General features: G+C 39.9%; 1 protein-coding gene across 1 annotated transcript; it reads left to right on the forward strand.

The window, feature by feature from the left end:
• Nucleotides 1-2,656: 2,656 nt before the first annotated feature.
• On the forward strand, nucleotides 2,657-12,511 carry LRRC8B (leucine rich repeat containing 8 VRAC subunit B; the record flags this gene model as incomplete). Its single annotated transcript, XM_084244366.1, has 2 exons — nucleotides 2,657-4,795; nucleotides 12,239-12,511. 2 exons carry the CDS (start codon nucleotides 2,657-2,659, stop codon nucleotides 12,509-12,511), a joined length of 2,412 nt encoding a protein of 803 aa, XP_084100492.1.
• Nucleotides 12,512-18,485: the final 5,974 nt, after the last annotated feature.

The following is an 18,485-nucleotide window of genomic DNA, read 5'->3' on the forward strand; positions in this document are numbered from 1 at the left end:
CTCTAATTTTGTTTGTTGATTTGTTTGTTTGACTGCAATTATTTCAAGATATCTATGCTTTCTCACAGAATGAAGACAAACACAGAGATGGTGTGTCTAAGAAATTTCAAAAGGTGTAGGCCTCCTGATTGAAGCACAGTCAACTTACTGGGTTCATTTTTTTTATTATAGTAAGTAAAACTATTGACAGTACATTACCTTGGACAATCCTAGCTTGTATTCTTTGTTAAGTAAATAGTCACTTTTTGTCAAATGCCCTCATCATCATTAGAGCTGTTTGTATTTGCATTTTCCTGCAATTCTAGGTGCATATCTTAAATGAATTTACCGCAAGACCATTGCGTTGGCCAAGTATTAGAGTAATCTGGTTCAGTCTCTTTATCTATCACAAGAAAATCCTTTATAATATCCCTAAAGAATGGTCATCTTATTCATAGACTCTGTCAAGGAGAAGGGGTTGAGTTATTTCTCAGACTGATCAGTTCCGTGGGTGTTCTACCACAAATTGAGTCAAACTAGATCTTTCTAACATGATCACCCATCTCATCTGGCCTCTGAAACAAATCCACTTACTCTTTCATCCAATAGGTAGTCATACAAAAATGTAAACATAAGTTATCAGGCTCCCCTATCATCTTTTATCCCAGCTACATAGCATCAATTACTACATTCCTCCATACCAAACAGTTTATAGACAGGGAGCTCCTGATTATTTTGTTGCCCACTTGTCTTTAGCTTGACTGAGCTTTGGGTTCTGGGGGTGAGCTCATCAGGCAGGCAAGGAACTGTTGTCATTTAGCTGGGGTCATCTGCTACTATGGGCATAGATTATAGTCATAGTTATATTGAGCATAATTTATCATAAATATAGCACAAAGGTATATTTAGCATAATATATTTAGCATGAATATAGTGCAGAGCTAAATTTAGCACAATAGCTACCACATGATTAGCTTTAAGTGTATATCTACATCCAGTCCAATCCCTTGGTATTTTTCACATGTTCATGCGGCAGTTTTCTGCCATTCCCCCTTCCGTCACGTTTACGGTAATTTGGAGTCCAAGTCCAGTACTTTCTTTTTGTCTCAAAATCCTCTTGTTTTGGTTTTAGTCTGGTCTTGACACACAATTATGGTTAACTGCACTGGGGTGAGGCAGAATGGGAGGAGTTGAGAGTTAGAAATAGACCCACTAAACCAGAGTCAAGGAGGGAAGCCCTGGAGAGTTATATAATCAAGTTGCAGGTCCTATGAGGAAGTTGAACCCATAGAAGATGGTATGATGCCCAGAGAGGATTCAGACAGAAAGTAACACTCCAGTTCAGCAGTTAAAACCAAGGGTCCTGGGAGGGCCTAACAAATGGGAGGACATGAAGGTTTAGGGTTCAGGACCAGGTGGTCACAAATATGTTGACACTGGCCAGCAAAAGAGAAGATTCTTATTAACAGATCGCAGCGCCTCTGTAATGGGATTCTAGGGTTCAAGGTAGATTACCAGTTTCTAGAAAGAGGACTGGTGAGAGCAAAAAAGGCTCTCTTGGGGGTGCTACCAGCAAGGTATCTAGAGAGAGAAACTGAGATCCAGGGATATGATATAATTCAAACCCAAGAGAGTTTGAGAGTGAAGTCCTTGGATATTGGTTGGAGCTGAACCACCAGGTAAAGGTGGCCATACTACTGTGATTTTATTGTTTTTCTAACCAGATATATTATTAAATCTAAATGTTTTCTTTTATCTGCCTTACTCTTGGGCATCTCATAGGTGGTCTGGATTTTGGTAACTGGCAAATTTTTAAAATGATTTATGAAAGACTGAACATTACCTAAACCATCTGGTAAAAGAGCATTGTCTGAATACTTTTAATATGACAATGCAGAATCCACCTTGCTCTCTGAAGGCAAACCTAGGCTAGTAGTTATGTCTTTAATCATTTATCTTATTAGTATCTTGCTATCAAAGCATCAAAGTCTATTCTGCCGCACAGTAGAATGTTCAAACTATTTTTCCCCTCACCCTTTTTAAGCCTTTACTGTTATTTGTTAACTTTTAGGTATGCTAAGTTGGACATGAACTTCCAACTCAGTTGGATTTGAACACAGAATTGGTAGATCCTGCTAATCCTAAGGAATAATTTTATAAAGCAGTGCTTGCTTAAAAGAGGGCCCCTACAGTGGCTGACACACAACTCTTAGATTATAAAACATGCTCCATGCCTGGTGGCTAAATGTGGACTAGAGCTTACTGGGACCCTTTGGAAGGTCTAAACTGTGACTGTCAAATATTAGTAGCAAAGAATAAGTTTTCCTGATGTTGATTGAAGAAAATCTGGCTTCTGCTTTTTAATAGCTTAGCATGCAGTCAAGATCCAGGAGGAAATTAGAGATTTGCTTCACATCCTGCCCCATATAGAATCTGTTCTATCACCAAATAGTCTCTCATCTGAGGGACTTCCTACTGCCTAGTGGGGATGGCCTAAATTTCAAATGTAATCAGAAGACTTTTTGTACCCCTTGATCACCCCTGCCTTCCCCACCTTGCTCCTGAGCTGAATCCTACTGGAGTAGAGGTATAAAGTCAGTGCTTCGTTTGGATCCTTGCTTCAGTGCTTTTTCTTTTATTTTCCTCTTCCAGTTTCTGTACTCCTCCAAGGAAAGTCATGATTACACTCACAGAGCTCAAGTGTTTAGCAGATGCGCAGTCATCTTATCACATCCTAAAGCCGTGGTGGGACGTCTTCTGGTATTACCTCACCCTAATCATGCTGCTGGTGGCCGTGCTGGCTGGGGCCCTGCAGCTGACGCAGAGCAGAGTTCTGTGCTGTCTTCCGTGCAAGGTGGAGTTTGACAATCACTGTGCCGTGCCTTGGGACATCCTGAAAGCCAGCACCAACGCGTCCTCGGATTCAGGGACGCCGCTTCCCCTCCCCCTCCGAATCCAGAACGACCTTCACCGCCAGCAATACTCCTACATCGACGCCGTCTGCTATGAGAAACAGCTTCACTGGTTCGCAAAGTTTTTCCCCTACCTGGTGCTCTTGCACACGCTCATCTTTGCGGCCTGCAGCAACTTTTGGCTTCACTACCCCAGTACCAGTTCCAGGCTCGAGCATTTCGTGACCATCCTCCACAAGTGCTTCGATTCGCCGTGGACCACCCGCGCCCTGTCAGAGACTGTGGCCGAGCAGTCTGTGAGGCCCCTGACCCTCTCCAAGGCCAAGGTTTTGCTTTCGTCCTCGGGGTGTTCCGCAGATGTCGATTCCAACAAGCAGTCGCTGACCTACCCACAGCCTGGCTTGGAATCTGGGAGCATAGAAAGCCCAACTTCCAGTGTCTTGGACAAGAAGGAGGGTGAGCAGGCCAAGGCCATCTTCGAGAAGGTGAAAAGGTTCCGTCAGCATGTGGAGCAGAAGGACATCATTTACAGGGTCTATCTGAAGCAGATAATCGCCAAGGTCATTCTGTTTCTCCTGATCATAACTTACGTTCCGTACTTTTTAACCTACATCACTCTTGAAATTGACTGTTCTGTGGATGTGCAAGCTTTTACAGGATACAAGCGCTACCAATGTGTCTACTCCTTGGCAGAAATATTTAAAGTCCTGGCTTCGTTTTATGTCATTTTAGTTATACTTTATGGTCTCACCTCCTCCTACAGTTTGTGGTGGATGCTGAGGAGTTCTCTGAAGCAATATTCCTTTGAGGCGTTGAGAGAAAAAAGCAACTACAGTGATATCCCCGATGTCAAGAACGACTTTGCCTTCATCCTCCACCTGGCTGACCAGTACGACCCCCTCTACTCCAAACGCTTCTCCATATTCCTGTCGGAGGTCAGCGAGAACAAACTGAAACAGATCAACCTCAATAACGAGTGGACGGTGGAGAAACTGAAAAGTAAGCTTGTGAAGAATTCCCAGGACAAGGTAGAACTGCATCTTTTTATGCTAAATGGTCTTCCAGACAATGTCTTTGAGCTGACTGAAATTGAAGTGCTGAGCCTGGAGCTTATCCCTGAGGTCAAGCTGCCCTCATCCGTCTCCCAGCTCATCAACCTCAAGGAGCTTCATGTGTACCATTCGTCATTGGTGATAGACCATCCCGCGCTGGCCTTTCTAGAGGAGAATTTGAAAATCCTCCGTCTGAAATTTACTGAAATGGGGAAGATCCCACGCTGGGTCTTTCACCTGAAGAATCTTAAGGAACTTTATCTTTCGGGTTGTGTTCTGCCCGAGCAGCAGAGTACCATGCAGCCAGAGGGATTTCAGGACTTAAAAAACCTGAGGACCCTTTACTTGAAGAGCAGCCTCTCCCGGATCCCACAGGTCATCACAGACCTCCTGCCGTCCCTGCAGAAGCTGTCCCTCGATAACGAGGGAAGCAAACTGGTTGTATTGAACAACTTGAAAAAGATGGTCAATCTGAAAAGCCTAGAGCTAATCAGCTGTGACCTAGAACGCATTCCACACTCCATCTTCAGCTTGAACAATTTGCATGAGTTAGATCTAAAGGAAAACAACCTTAAAACTGTGGAAGAAATCATTAGCTTTCAGCATCTCCAGAATCTTTCCTGCTTGAAGTTGTGGCACAATAACATCGCTTATATTCCTGCCCAGATCGGGGCTTTATCTAATCTAGAGCAGCTGTCTTTGGACCATAATAATCTTGAGAATCTGCCCCTGCAGCTTTTCCTATGCACCAAACTATATTATTTGGATCTAAGCTATAACCACCTGACCTTCATTCCAGAAGAAATCCAGTATCTGAGTAATTTGCAGTACTTTGCTGTGACCAACAACAATGTAAGTAAATCTGTCCCTCCCTCTATTCAGCCAGTCTTTGAACGTTTAATGCTGCAAGTACGTAATGTATATAAAGAAAATGGCCTCTAAGTCACGCTAAGTAAGCACCCCTTGAGCCTACCTGACTACCACTTATTAGACACGGGACCCTGGACAAATCACCAACACTAGGCATCAGTTTTTGATCTAAGTTACAAGTTGTCATGGAGATTTTATGAAAAAATACATAAGTATTTGGTGCAGTTCCTGGTTTGTGGCAGTTGCTCAACAATATTCTCTTTAGTCCCTTTCCCCATTTTTTACATAAACTTCACAGTTAAAGTATTTAAAGTGATTAGTTATGACGGAGCTTATTTTCCATTTTAGAAAGGTCTTACATACTTAAAAAGTTTCATAAAACTTTGCAGCTTTCCAAATTTGTCACGGGAGAACTTTCTGTTAAAAATGCTGGGATCATGAATTATTCATAAACTTTTTGTGATGTAGTAAGAAAGACTTGAAATGTACATGCATCTCTAAAAAGGCAATTCAAAATGAAAGGCCTGGTTCTATAATGCAACAGTAGGGCTTCTGAGAAGCTTTTGCCAGCATCCATGCTTAAAAAGTGAACCATAATTTGCAACAGTAAGGCCAAGTTAAGGAAAACTTAACTTCACTGAAACAAGGAAAAACAAAATAAATGAGTAGGTTCCTAGGTTACAATGTGAAGGAAGGAGAAAAAGAAAATTTTCATGCTAGATGAAGGCACAAGAGAGTGGTGGGAATGTCCACATGGGAAGAATAAAACAGCCTGTCAGGAATCAGGTCTGCCAAAAGATGAAACTGATCTTCCTCTATTTGAAAGTGGGAACTGTTTTCTTCTACCACACCCCAAAATGTATTCACTCCTAGATTTTTTTGTAATTCATATTTCATGCTAAATATAGCGATGAGCATGGTGTTGGCTAACAAACACATTAATCACTAGACGTTATTTTTCGAGAACTGTGAGTTGTTAGAGAAGAACCAGTGAAGTTGGGGAAGGAGAGCAAAATTCATGCTGATTTTTAAAACTCTGAAACTTCACTCACATGGAAGAGGAGAGCATCCATGCTGACATGAATGAGAAATCTTCAGATCATAAAGAAGTTATGATCTGATTGATCATAAAGATCATAAAGAAGATCATAAATCTTCAGATCATAAAGAAGTCCTAGGTTTTAAAACCCTGGAGGATTGACCTAGGTTAGCAATGCGTACCAGGACTAGTTAAAAAAGACTGCTGGGCCTCACACCCAGGTTTCTGATTGATTAGGTCTGATGAAGGACCCCAGAGGTTGCTATTTCAAAAAGGTCTAGGTGGGAAAAAAAAAGTCCCAGGTGAAGCTGATGCTGCTAGTCTGGTGACCACACTAGAGGTTTTTCATTAGTGACAATTATGCAGCCAGTTAATATTCATATTTTCATTACATTTGCACTGTTAAATCTATATTATATATAAAGTACAAATAATTATTTTAAAAGACATTTGTTCTACTAAGTTATAGTAAAAGCTAGCTAATACATGAATTTTTGAAAGTTGTATCTGACTAAATTGTTAGCTGATCATGAATTATTTTAGTGTATGGTCATGTTAATATTTTTCCCCACTTCAGTGGAATAAAATCTTAAGGTCATTGGTACTTCTTACATCATTTACTGACCTCTTGACCGTCTGGAAGAGAGACTAGGTGAAGACACATCTTTAGTAAGGGAGGCAACTTGACAATGCATGGAAAGTCTTATGTGGAAGGTACTTTCTGGCCAGCTGGGTTGCCTCAGAGGTCTGCTTACCAGCAATCACTGAGCTGAACATGATGCTTCTGAATGGACAAACTGTTCTCCTCAGAACTATGAAAAGATTTAACCAGGTCATGGAGAAACTGGAACTCATTCAGAAGACAGTGACTAGACAGATGGAAAGTTCCTCTATGATGGACAGTTTAGCCAATGATGAGACATATTGGGAGGGAAGGAAGAGCCTTTATTCCAGCATGTTGGTCTTTAAATATTTGAAGGACTTATTGGGAATAACTATACATATTCAAGCTTGGAGAGGAAGGAGAATATTTTTTGTCTTTCAAAAAAAAAGCTGTCCAAAGATTCAATGCGAACTGAGAAATGAGATTTATTTTCTTGCTATTGAAACAATATATAGCCATAAATCGTCAGCTTCAATAGATATCTAGTTAATGGGAATCTGGGACTCCTGTTTCATATAGGGGTTTAGCTAATTTCAAGGTTTCTTCTCACCTTGAGAATCTTATGAATTCTAGGAAGTAGACCAAATTACTTGTGAAAATTAGAAAATAAAATATCAAATTGGGTGCACATGCATTTATACATGCATATACTCAGAAATTTTAATTGATTTGTCCATATGAAATGGAGATTGGCAAAGATTCTTGAGGGAAGAGGTTTTAAAGACCCTTCTAAGATTTGGGCAGTGTATCGGATTTGTAGATGAAGGCAAGAAGTACTAACTCTGGGTTTAAGTATAAAAGGCATCGATTGAAAGGATATAGTATATCTCCTGTTGCAAAGGCTACAGAATCACGCTTCAGAAACAATTAAGCACAAATAAAAAGCTATAAGGACCATAGCCCAAATCATGGCACAAAATCAAAATGGTAAAGATACCTGGGACTTGGTGACCCTGCCAATTAAAAACTCACTTCTGCTCTTGCAGCCCTTGATATTCCCCAGAATAAGTTCTTCATGGTTTCTGCTTCTTTGTGTCTGGGTCTGGCACCCATTAAAATCCAGCTCTGAGCCCCTAGTTGACAGAGCTTATGAATGCCCACACTCTAGCTCTGAGTGAGCTGGGGACTCACGAGCCTGCTGTTCTCAGTTCCTCTAGTGGGAAGGGTTCTGCTGCCCTCCTAGTGCCCCAAGGTAAGTTAGGGAGTTCTCTAGGCACTGAAGATGCTGGTGAATACCCCAAAGGACATTTATTTATTGCCAAGGCACTCCAGAGTTTTCCTACTGCAGAGTAATAGGTGTTATCACAAAAAGCATTCAACATTTTTAAATCATGTTTGCTGCAGGATTTCTCAGAGGCTTTTAATATATAAACATATCACCAAGAGAGACATACGGTATGCAACATTTACCAAAGGTACTCGAGCAAGGTTCTCTTTTTCATTGTAACCCTTGTGCAGAGTGTTACATGGAACATACCCTGAGAATACTGGATTGGGGAAATGGAAAAAGATAGAGGTCAAGTACAAAGGGTTGCAACAGGCATGCGCAGACCAAATAAGAGATGCGAACATTCAGCAAGATGGGGCAGAATGGAGAATGCCTTGAAATCTGCCAGTCAAGTTCATGTTTGATTCATTGGATAGTGGCTGTGGTGACACTGGAGCTTGAAAGGGCTATTTAGAATTATGAAAACCAAGGGTAAGAGAAAAGACTCATAAAACAAGAGACAAAGTCTCATATATCTAAAAGGAACAGTATGACCATCTAGTGCACAGTCAGCTGACTGCAGCCTGGCAGCCAAGTCTACCCACAGCCTGAGCTAAGAATGTTTTTTAGTTTTCAAGTGGCTGGGGAAAAAATTGAAAGAAGAATAATATTTTTTTGACACATGAAAATGATATGAAATTCAAATTTCAGCATCCTTGAATATATTCCATTGTTCTTATTAGTGTGCCTGTATGAAAAAATATCGTACTCATTGGTTGGTCTTATATTTTGAACCTCATCCATTGAGGACATTTTTCTCTCTGTATGTAAATACCTACATGATATTTTCAGTTTTGCGTCTTAACCCACAAAGTCTAACCTATTTATTGTCCCAGTGCTTTAGAGAAAAACTTTGTGAACTTCTGCTACTACTCTAGTGCTCTCATTTTAGTGATAATAAAAATGAGATTGAGTATTTGTCTGAGGTCTGATGCTACCTGGATGGTGACCCCTTCCCCAGTGCTCTTTCAGACGAGCATCAATCCAGATGATTCATGGGGGGTGTGGTGGGAGAGCACCTTCCATCATACCTAGCCCAGTGTCAAACTAGGATTGGAGCATAGATTGTATGGAATGTAATGGGGAAATCACAAGCTAATAGGAGGACTTAATAACTCCAGTCAAATGATAAAAATCACTCTAATTTGCACTTACTTTGACATTTGTGTACTTAGTACATTTGTTGAACTCAAAGACTTCTAGCCAGAGATAAGTGATATAGAAATTCCTTCTTACGATCCCTTTTGTGGCTATAGCTTGGTGTGTTTTAGGGGCAAGCTGCTCACTGCTAGCTGCACCTGTGAGAAATGGAAATATTCAGTTTGGTTCCTGGCCATGACTTTTTGAAGTTGAGACAACATGTTATAGTGCCGCCCTCTACCTCCCACCCCCTAAAAGAAAAGAAAACCTCACATTATGGTTAGGGGCAGTAGGCATCAATTAGGTTTTTTTAATATGTATATTATTGTATTTTCTATTACTTTCTAAGGTATTAGTTATGCATGTGCTTTTATTTTATTCCATAAGCCCCTTCTAAAGTTTATCGCTTTCCTGATAGTCTGTAAACATTTCTTTTGACCTTTGAGGAGAAATCAATAGCTAACTAAAGTTCACCTTTTTCCTTTCTGGCCTATGTATTGTACAATCTAAGAAAGAACCCGCTCAGTGAATTCAGTATAAATAAATGCAATCTGAACATTTTTATAGAAAGTACTGGTCCAGGCAAAATGTGTGTGGTGTTCTGTCAAGCTTCGAGACGAACTATTTTTAAATGTGTAGATAGCTTTTTCAGGACAAAATTGCTGAGTTGAAAGAAAGTCTCAAATCTCCAACAGCCTTCTTTAGCAAAATTGAATCTGAGCGAGTGGATTACAGTCTCTTGTCTTAGCTGAGGGTGGATGCTGAGATGGACACTTGCAGCCCTGGACGTGGTGCCTCTCACCCGGCCCTGGACCCACTTTCCACAGCCGACCCACAGTGGAGGGGGCCTAACTCTCTGTCCTCAGGTCTGATCCCAGAGGGTTGTTCCTATTGCCAAGTGCAATCCTGCTCAGCACTGAGTGCTGAGAAATCTCTAATAACATAAATTCAGAGATTTTAAAGAAAGCTGCTGAGAATATGACCAGACAGGAGCATGAGGGCAGTGACTTCTGGATGTGCACCCTGTTGGCGGTCAGTCCAGCTGAGCCAGACCTGTTGGGCACCGGAAGTTGACTGAAGAGGGAAGATGTGGGGTCCCCTGTGGCAGCTCTGCTTAGGGCACTCTTGTCATAACACTCTCTGCAGACTAGTTAGTCATTGTTTGATATTCCTCTCTTCCGTAAGATCCGTGCTTCTTAATTGGGGGTGATTATGCCCCGCTAGGAGATATTTGTAGGGAGACATTTTGGTTGTCAGTGCTAAGGATGGCACTAGCATCTAGTGGGGAGATGTAGGATGCTGAACATCCTATAATTCACACAACTGTTACCCAAAGAAAGAATTATCGCACCCAAAATGTCACAGTGCCAAGGTCAAGCATCCCCGTCAGACTGAGGTGCTGAGTCCCATCTGCTTGCTCGGCACTTTCTCTTAAGTCCTAGCTCAGAGCATGGCCCATCAGAAAGCTCTCTGCACAAGCTGACTGACCACACATGTGCCAAGCCTTCCGTCTTTGCAGCGGATTTGCTGGTTCCTGCTAGCAGCCGGCTCACCCTGAGCGCCTTGCTCTGCACCGATTGTTTCTTCCACTTTTAAGTCACCTGCTCTGCTTCTGAGCCGCAGATGACTCTTTAGAAGAGGTTATGTTCTTCTCATTTCTCTACTGTCTTTCTGTATTGAAATGCACAAATCTTTGTTTTGACATCTGCATTCTTGAAAAAGGGATGAAATAAACAGAACATTTTTCTCTTTGCTTATACCTAGTATTTTGGTGCACCAAAAATATATTGAATGTCAGCCTTAGCCACTGTGATTATTAGATTTACTTTCAGGTCTCTCCAGTACTGAATGTATGTGTGGATGATGAGGAGAGGGAGTTTCCAACATAATGAGCATTTTGGGATGCCATTGACTATATATCTGTTTGTATAGAGAATGTTTTTGTTTTTTATTTTCTTACATCATTGCTTATTTTTATGCATTCTGAGTCAGTTTGACACATTCTGAAATTATTTTGATTCCCCCCCCCCCCCGTACAGTCCTCCCACCACCACGGCACCCATGATCCATCACCACAGTTCCTTGTGCTCTTCCCTCCCTTGTTTTGACCCCTCTCCCTCCCGCCCCCCCTTCTAGATGCCTCAGATCTATGTCAGCTTGCAGGTTTTGTCTTTTTCCTGACCCTTGGTTCAGTTTCCTATATTCCTCCTATAATTGAATGCACAGAAAATGTTTGGAGAGCTGGAGTTCGGAGAGTTCTGGAAACTAGCAGAGAGCTGGTTCAGTGGGGCTGTAATGTCAGCCCAACAGAGCAGGCCCATTCACAGCACACCTCTTTCATTCCTGTTTCTTTCAGAGATACTTCCTGAACCAAGGAGCCTGCGTTGTTTCATAGTTGAATAGCTCCCCCATCCCTGACCTGTATAGTAGAGGGCAGGTGTGCAGGCCAGCTCTGCCTGGTCAAGCTCACTCCTCAGTGGTGATGAGAGTTGAGGGCATTGAGCATGCTCGGATTTCTCTGCAAGGCTTTACTCACTCAATAAGCTCCACATCATGTCTGCACCTTGGCTCCCTTAGACATTCACATGCACCCCGCCCACCAGACAGGGGAGCAGAGCGGTTGGGCAGCTCTAGGAATTAACCTCTTAAGAGCTTCTTGTCATTTTGGAAATTATTTCTTTGTGTGATAGGATTTAAATGCAACTGCCAGGGAATAGGGAGAAGGGCTCATAGTTATGGGGGTGCACATGAGGACAATGATGTGTGCCCATGTGTGTCAGCACCTCTTCCTGTTTCTGCTTCAATCAACTTATTGTTTTAACAGAATACGGCAAGACACTAAGAAATAGCCAGTTTCTGTTCCCAGGATGTTTTTGAGGATGTTGCTAATTACATTACACAGTGAAGTCTATGAGGACTCTTGAGAGCAATTTATTTCTGAACTAGGACTCAAGAATAATTATGACTCTCCAGAGTTACTGCTTTGTTTTTTATCTTAGGAACAATGGGCATGTAACTGGTTAGGTTTTCTTTGATTGCTTGTTAGGATGTTTAGAGTCCAATTTGTTGCCCTCTCTATATAGATAACAATGATGTAAAAGTTCCTGGGAGCCTCAATCCTCACTTCTGGTCAAGTTATTCTTATTTTTTCCTTTATCTTTTTAACCTACTGCGAATCTGTGATCATGGTTATATGCATCCCTGTAAGCCTTCAGAAACGTTGTTGGGAAAACGTATTCTTACCACATAGAAAATGTGTTATTAGCACAGATCATCACCAACCTATTTTACAAGCTTTGTTTTTTCCCTTTCCAGATTGAGATGCTTCCAGAAGGGCTGTTTCAGTGCAAAAAGCTGCAGTGTTTACTTTTGGGGAAAAATAGCCTGACGAGTTTATCCCCTCACGTGGGTGAGTTGTCAAACCTCACTCATCTGGAGCTCATTGGTAATTACCTGGAAACACTTCCTCCTGAACTTGAAGGCTGTCAGTCCCTAAAACGGAGCTGCCTGGTTGTCGAAGAGAATTTACTTAATACTCTTCCTCTCCCTGTAACAGAGCGTTTGCAGACATGCTTAGATAAATGTTGACTGAAAGAGAAAATAATTTTTAAATGTATACCCCAGGGCATTAATTGAGAATTAACATTTCCCAAGTTATAAAGATGAAAAATGGATAATAATTAATTCTGACTATAACCAAATGTCTTATTAAAGCAACTCATAGCTAACCCTAAATTAAACAGGTGACAAGTGTTAACAGTGAACTAAAGTTTTGTGCATAGCTGATCTTTAATGAATTGAGATGTAAGAATTACACTTCAAGAGTGTAATGAGGGATGTGAAATTATTGAATTTGTACTTTGCAAGTTTTTTTTTTTTTACTTTAAAGATTATATACTTTTTCCTCTCCCTCCCCCAGCCCCCAATACTTATTTGCACACTTGATTTAACTGACTTCCTGTTTTGATATTTATCATCCTGACCATAAACTCATCATGTAAATTTCCTTGATGTATACTCAGCACTGTCTTTGATTTATGTTCTTAGATATTTTTAGTCAGGGTGCATTGTGCTTGGCAGAATTCCTTCTTGGCTGAATTTTTACTTCCTTTCCTATTTTGTTCAAGTCTTCCTTAATCTGGTTTTCTCTTAACAACTATGATGAACCCTGAGAAAGTGCCTGCCTTTGACCTTTGCATAGATGGAGCAGGACACATAGGACATGTCTTCCTCGGGGCTTCCTGAAAATTAATGAATTCTCTAAAATATCTTGAGTCTCATCAAAGTCTTTTTATTTGCTATTTTGTATTAAATGTAAAACATATGACTATTTTCTATTATATAACCTTGGATTCAAAAATCTGTGAGAATTTTTATAAGGCACAGAGGACATACTTCTTTAAGAATTTACTTAGTTTGGGTTGTTGATGATTCTCTATGTGCATTTCTCCAAAATGTCTCAGACTCTGCCACTAATTACTTTTAGACAACAAAAGCCTTGTGTTTCATGCCCTTAAATATTTGGGGGGTTTCCTTAGAAGAGGATGGCCAAGTTATTTACCTCTCTCTTCCCTGGTTGCTGTGCTATTGTACGGGTACAATTCTTCATTCAAAAACTGTGATCGAGGGGAGAGGTACAGATTTGAATCTTTAAAATTGATTTTGAAACACTTTGTAGAAATTCACTAAGAGTTCAAGCAAAATACCTTTTTTGCTCCATCTGCATGATCTAGTTAGATGTGATGATAATGTAAAACACTCAGCCTCCATCCAGTGCTTAAGATGAGTTCTCAAAGCTCACAAAGAAATAGATCCATCTAACTGAAATTCATCTCATGCCATTGTCTAACTTTGCTGGAATACATTTTGCTCTGTTTTTATAAAGAGCTTTGTGTTTGGCCTTTTATTATCATGCATATTGTAGAATGAATAAAATTGACTCATTTTTGGGAAATGTACATTTTTAATGTGTTTTTCTCTAATGGGTCTAGGCATGATGATGCCATCTCATTTTGGCTGTAACTATGAAGTGATCTATTAACTGCACGTAGGCAAAACTGGAAAACACTATGGATAAAGAGTACTGTAAACATGGAATTGTGATGTGTGCTATGTCTTTTCTTGCTTTGTCGCTCCAGAAAGACAAAATTGAGTCTTCAAATTATAGTAAATGTATTTTCCTCACACCCTTGCACTGAAACTCAGAGAAAAGAATTGTTGATTTCAAATGGAATTTGAATTGTATTAGCTACAAATATATAAAATACCAAAAACTGCCTAACACATTATTGTTGGTTCTGAATGAGACAGAACAGTGTAAAAATGTAATTCTTACCCAAACTTGCCTTTAGTCAGAACTTTCAAGTTCTCAGGGACCCAGGTATACTTAATGAAACTTTCTTCTAAGACTTGAGAAAACAGATTCTGACTATCTGCAGGGATTTGGAGTTGTGCTTTTTCATGTGAGTCGTCATTTTAACATTTCCCACTAGAACTCTCACGTACACTCCTTCTGGAAACATGAATACAATATGTGAAGAGGTGTATAAGTGGTCTTGGCCACATAATTAGCCATAATTTTGTACGAGATATCCAACCCTCTTCAATAAAGTTTTCCATAAAGAAAACTTCCATAAAGTTTTCAAGGCAAATTTCAGGGTTGTGACCATCCCCTCACCAAACAAGAACTTCTCCATGGCTAGTCACTGGTTCCATCAACGTGTCAAAATGATTGACTAAATATTCCTTATCACCTCGCTAAAGTTCTGAAAACAGCTCACGATCAGGATCCACCATGAACATTGCAAACTGCTTTCCTACCCCTAGGATATATATATATAAATATATTTCCTGTTGCAAGGAATTGTTCTTGATGCCATAATTTCTAGATTTCATTTTTTATTTTGATCTGACACACCAGTGTTTAGGTAGCACTTGAAATGGTGTTGCACTGATAACAGTCAACTCAGAGACCACCACCTGACATGCACAATGTGGTATTGATGCCACCTGTATTGTTGGAGCGGTTCTTCATTTTGCAAAGGTTCATATTCATTTGGGGAGCTTGAAATGAAGAAAATGAAGCTTGTTTAGTTACAATTCTGAGACTAGTTGGCATTTGATTTTCAAGACTATGTAGTTCATTTTCCAAAAAATAATTGTGGATGTTATTTGAAACAAAGGTGATAGCTTGTGTTAGCAATGGCATTGGTTCATCTGATTTACATGCGCACACACACACACACCCCTATATGCAAAATGTTACTAGTTTTTGATGTTTTCTATTTTTTCCAAAGTTGCAGTTGTAGGTGAATGTTGAGATGTCCTTTTATGTTCATTACTTCTGTTCTCTTAGTAGTTCTGTTCTTTTAGTTATAATGTTTAAAAGAAATCTGAGTGCTCGATCTCAGCCTGAGGACCTGACTGGTTTTGAGCATTTCCGATAAGGTGTAGTGTTCCTTCCCTAACCTATGTCAGGTAGATCTAGGTGTGCATACATATGGTGTCTCCATTCTCAATTTTAACTTCCTTCCTTGGATGTCACCATATTTCACTGTCACTTAACCAACGATTGTGTTAAACAGGGTATCCAGAGGTGCTCAGATCTCAGTGCTGGGACATAGCTCTGACTTATGTGCTCTCGTGAGCTTCAGTTACTTATTTTCATAACATTTGTGTGAGACTGAAAATGTGTGTTTCTGTTCATCAGGTGTCTCATGATGCAAATTTTGTATATTTAATTAAAATACTATATAATATTGATGGGTTCAGAAACTATTAAAATAATCAAACAATTATTCTGTGGATTTATAGTTTTATTTCCTTATATGTTTTTGATAAAGTGTTCTTTCCATCTTTCCATTCTCTCAGTATCACCCTACTCACATAAGTGTTTTGTTTTTCCTCTCCATTCACCCATGTCCTTAAATTTGATCAGCAAACGTATATTAACAGAATATACTTGTGCTAGAGAAAGTGCAGTGAAACTTGAGCTTGGATGGCAGGGGGTGGGTGGGTGTGACGCCAGACCCTGTAATTGAGTAGTTCTATTTTACCCATCCCCATCCCGATGGTATTTTGAATGGAACAGTGATTCCTCATCCTTACCAAAAGCATGCAAATTTAAGTAAATCCATTTTGTTTTCAATAACTGTACATTGCATCAGAATCTCTGTTTATTTCTTTCTGGAAACAAGAAAAGGCGGATGGGGAGGAATTATTTTGCATCCTGGTTTGTGTTATGAAGACATATACATGAAATGATATAAAATAGTAACTGTTGCAAAGTGCCCTGGATATAACTGTTTCTTCTGCTGGATATGAAAGCTGAAGCAGTGAAATTACTGCAGTCTTATTTAATTGGGTTCTTCCTGTTTCTGGTCCATCACTTCTGCATCCACTGGAAACTATCTATTATAAGTACCTTCTGTCAAGGACTACATTCTCTTCAACTTTTTTATTTTGATATGAAACAATTTCACAACACTAAAGCATTAACATAGATGATATGAGCGAAAGCACTGATACGAGATGGCTTCCAGGTGAACTTAATTCATATTTAAGTTTTGCATTTGACTTGTATAATACACTACTGCTGAGAAAAAACAATATGAATGCCTTCTGCATGTTATATATTATCTCTAACAGAGATGGTGTAATTTTAAAAATATAAAGGGGCATAGAGTCAGAATAGATGTGTTTGTGCATATATGTGTTGTATATAAACCCTAATATTTGTTTAAATATTTTTAAACGCTTCCAAGTTTTACTCTCAGTGAAATAATGGGCCAATTTGAAGTAGAGACATTTTCTTTTGTTAATTTCACAGTACAGGCTAGAATCTGTTATTTTGTCACCTATTTTGAACCATGTACATAATCTTTTGCTTCTGGTAACTAATGCTTAGAAAAGATAAGATTCTGTTGTGACTTTCATGTTCTTGGCCCTCAGGTTTACTATGTAAATCTGTTTTTTGGTGGTAAATCCCTTTGCCTGAGATTCAGTAGTTTTTGGTAAGCTTTACTGTTTTTAAAGTATCTTTTGTGTAAATTAAGAATTCAATTTTTATAATAAATGGAAAATAAAAACATTAAATGTCAAAAGAAGTTGACTAATTTTTCACCTGTGTTCACTTGTCAGTGACCAATTTCCAAAAGTGATTCTCTCTGCTTCCCATGCATTGCATTGTTATTCACCAAATGATAGATTTTAAACTTACATGTGAATTTCATAATAGTATATGAGTTTTCAAAATGGGCCATGCTGCTCCCCGAATAGCAAGTCCCTTGAAATTAGGATTGGTTCATGAGTGCACTTGGACATGGGGTGGGGAGGAGGTGGAGCTTGTCACTCTCCTAACCAGCCCATCTTTTCACCACTGTTTCTGCTTGAAGATGAGCAGACCAGCTCATCTTAGCTCCCATTTCTCCATTTATTGTTAGGTTATCACTAATGTTGAATAACGGGTCAGATAAATAAAGGTCTAATGGAGAAAGAGAAAAATTGAATTGCAGGGTAAAATATGCAATGCTTCTTTGACTTTTGGACAGACTTTCTTTAGTGTCTCACTCACATACACACACACACAAACACACATACACACAGAGTTTCAGGACCACTTTAATAAACTCCTACCCTGAATTTTGCTGAAGGACAGAACTCGATAGACACTGAACTAAAATATGAAGGAAAGCCAGATGACCACGTTGTTCCCTGGAAATGCGCCTTGTCAGGAAATGCTCTCACCCACCTCTAAATGCTTTAGGAATGGAAAATATATTGCAGAAATGGAGCTAGGGTTTGACTTAAGATCACAGAGTCTGTTCAGGGACTACGAGGTTCTTGGGGAGATTGGGGTCCTCTGCTAATAGCCTATAGGGCAGCAACGTGCCCCTAGAGCACAGCAGTTAAGTGTGACTTGATCAAAAAATTTCGTGTAGGGCCTGACCTTGGGAGAGAGGCTGCTGTTGAGGGTACTGTCCGATTCTCTAAAGCTATCGCTTTTATTTGGGTTTCTGCTCCCTCCTCTGCATTCTCTGTCTCCCTGATCTCTCATGTCTAGAGAAAAGCAATTCATCCAAAAGGCACAAAGCCATGCCTCAAAGCCCATATTTATAGAATAACATATGTCCACGTGCCAAAGAAGGATCAGAAAGTCATTTTTTAAAATGTGCTGTCTTTTTTTAAAATACAAATCCATCTGCACCCTGTGCTGTCTCATCATCCTCTAAACCAGAGTTATAAGTCTGTCTCCTAAGTACCAATGATTCTACAGTGCTGCCTGTGTACCCCTGAGCAGCTTTTCAAATGGTTTCTTATAAACATGTTAAAATGTGTGCGCCTGTTTACATAGATAGGCCTGTTCACTCTGCTGGGCTCAATGCATATCATTTTTAACTCTCTGTCTCCCTCTGCTGCTAAGATGAAAATAAATCAAATCAAGCTCAACCTTTTTCTTCTTCCTCCCTTTTATTGCTTCTGCTTGCCTTACCTTTATCAAATGCAGCCCCCAAGGTGAGATCTGGAAAAGTCAGAGATTCTCATAAATTTCAGTGACTCTATC

Source organism: Talpa europaea (genome assembly GCF_964194135.1).
Source record: "Talpa europaea genome assembly, chromosome: 9".
NCBI classification, from domain to species: domain Eukaryota; kingdom Metazoa; phylum Chordata; class Mammalia; order Eulipotyphla; family Talpidae; genus Talpa; species Talpa europaea.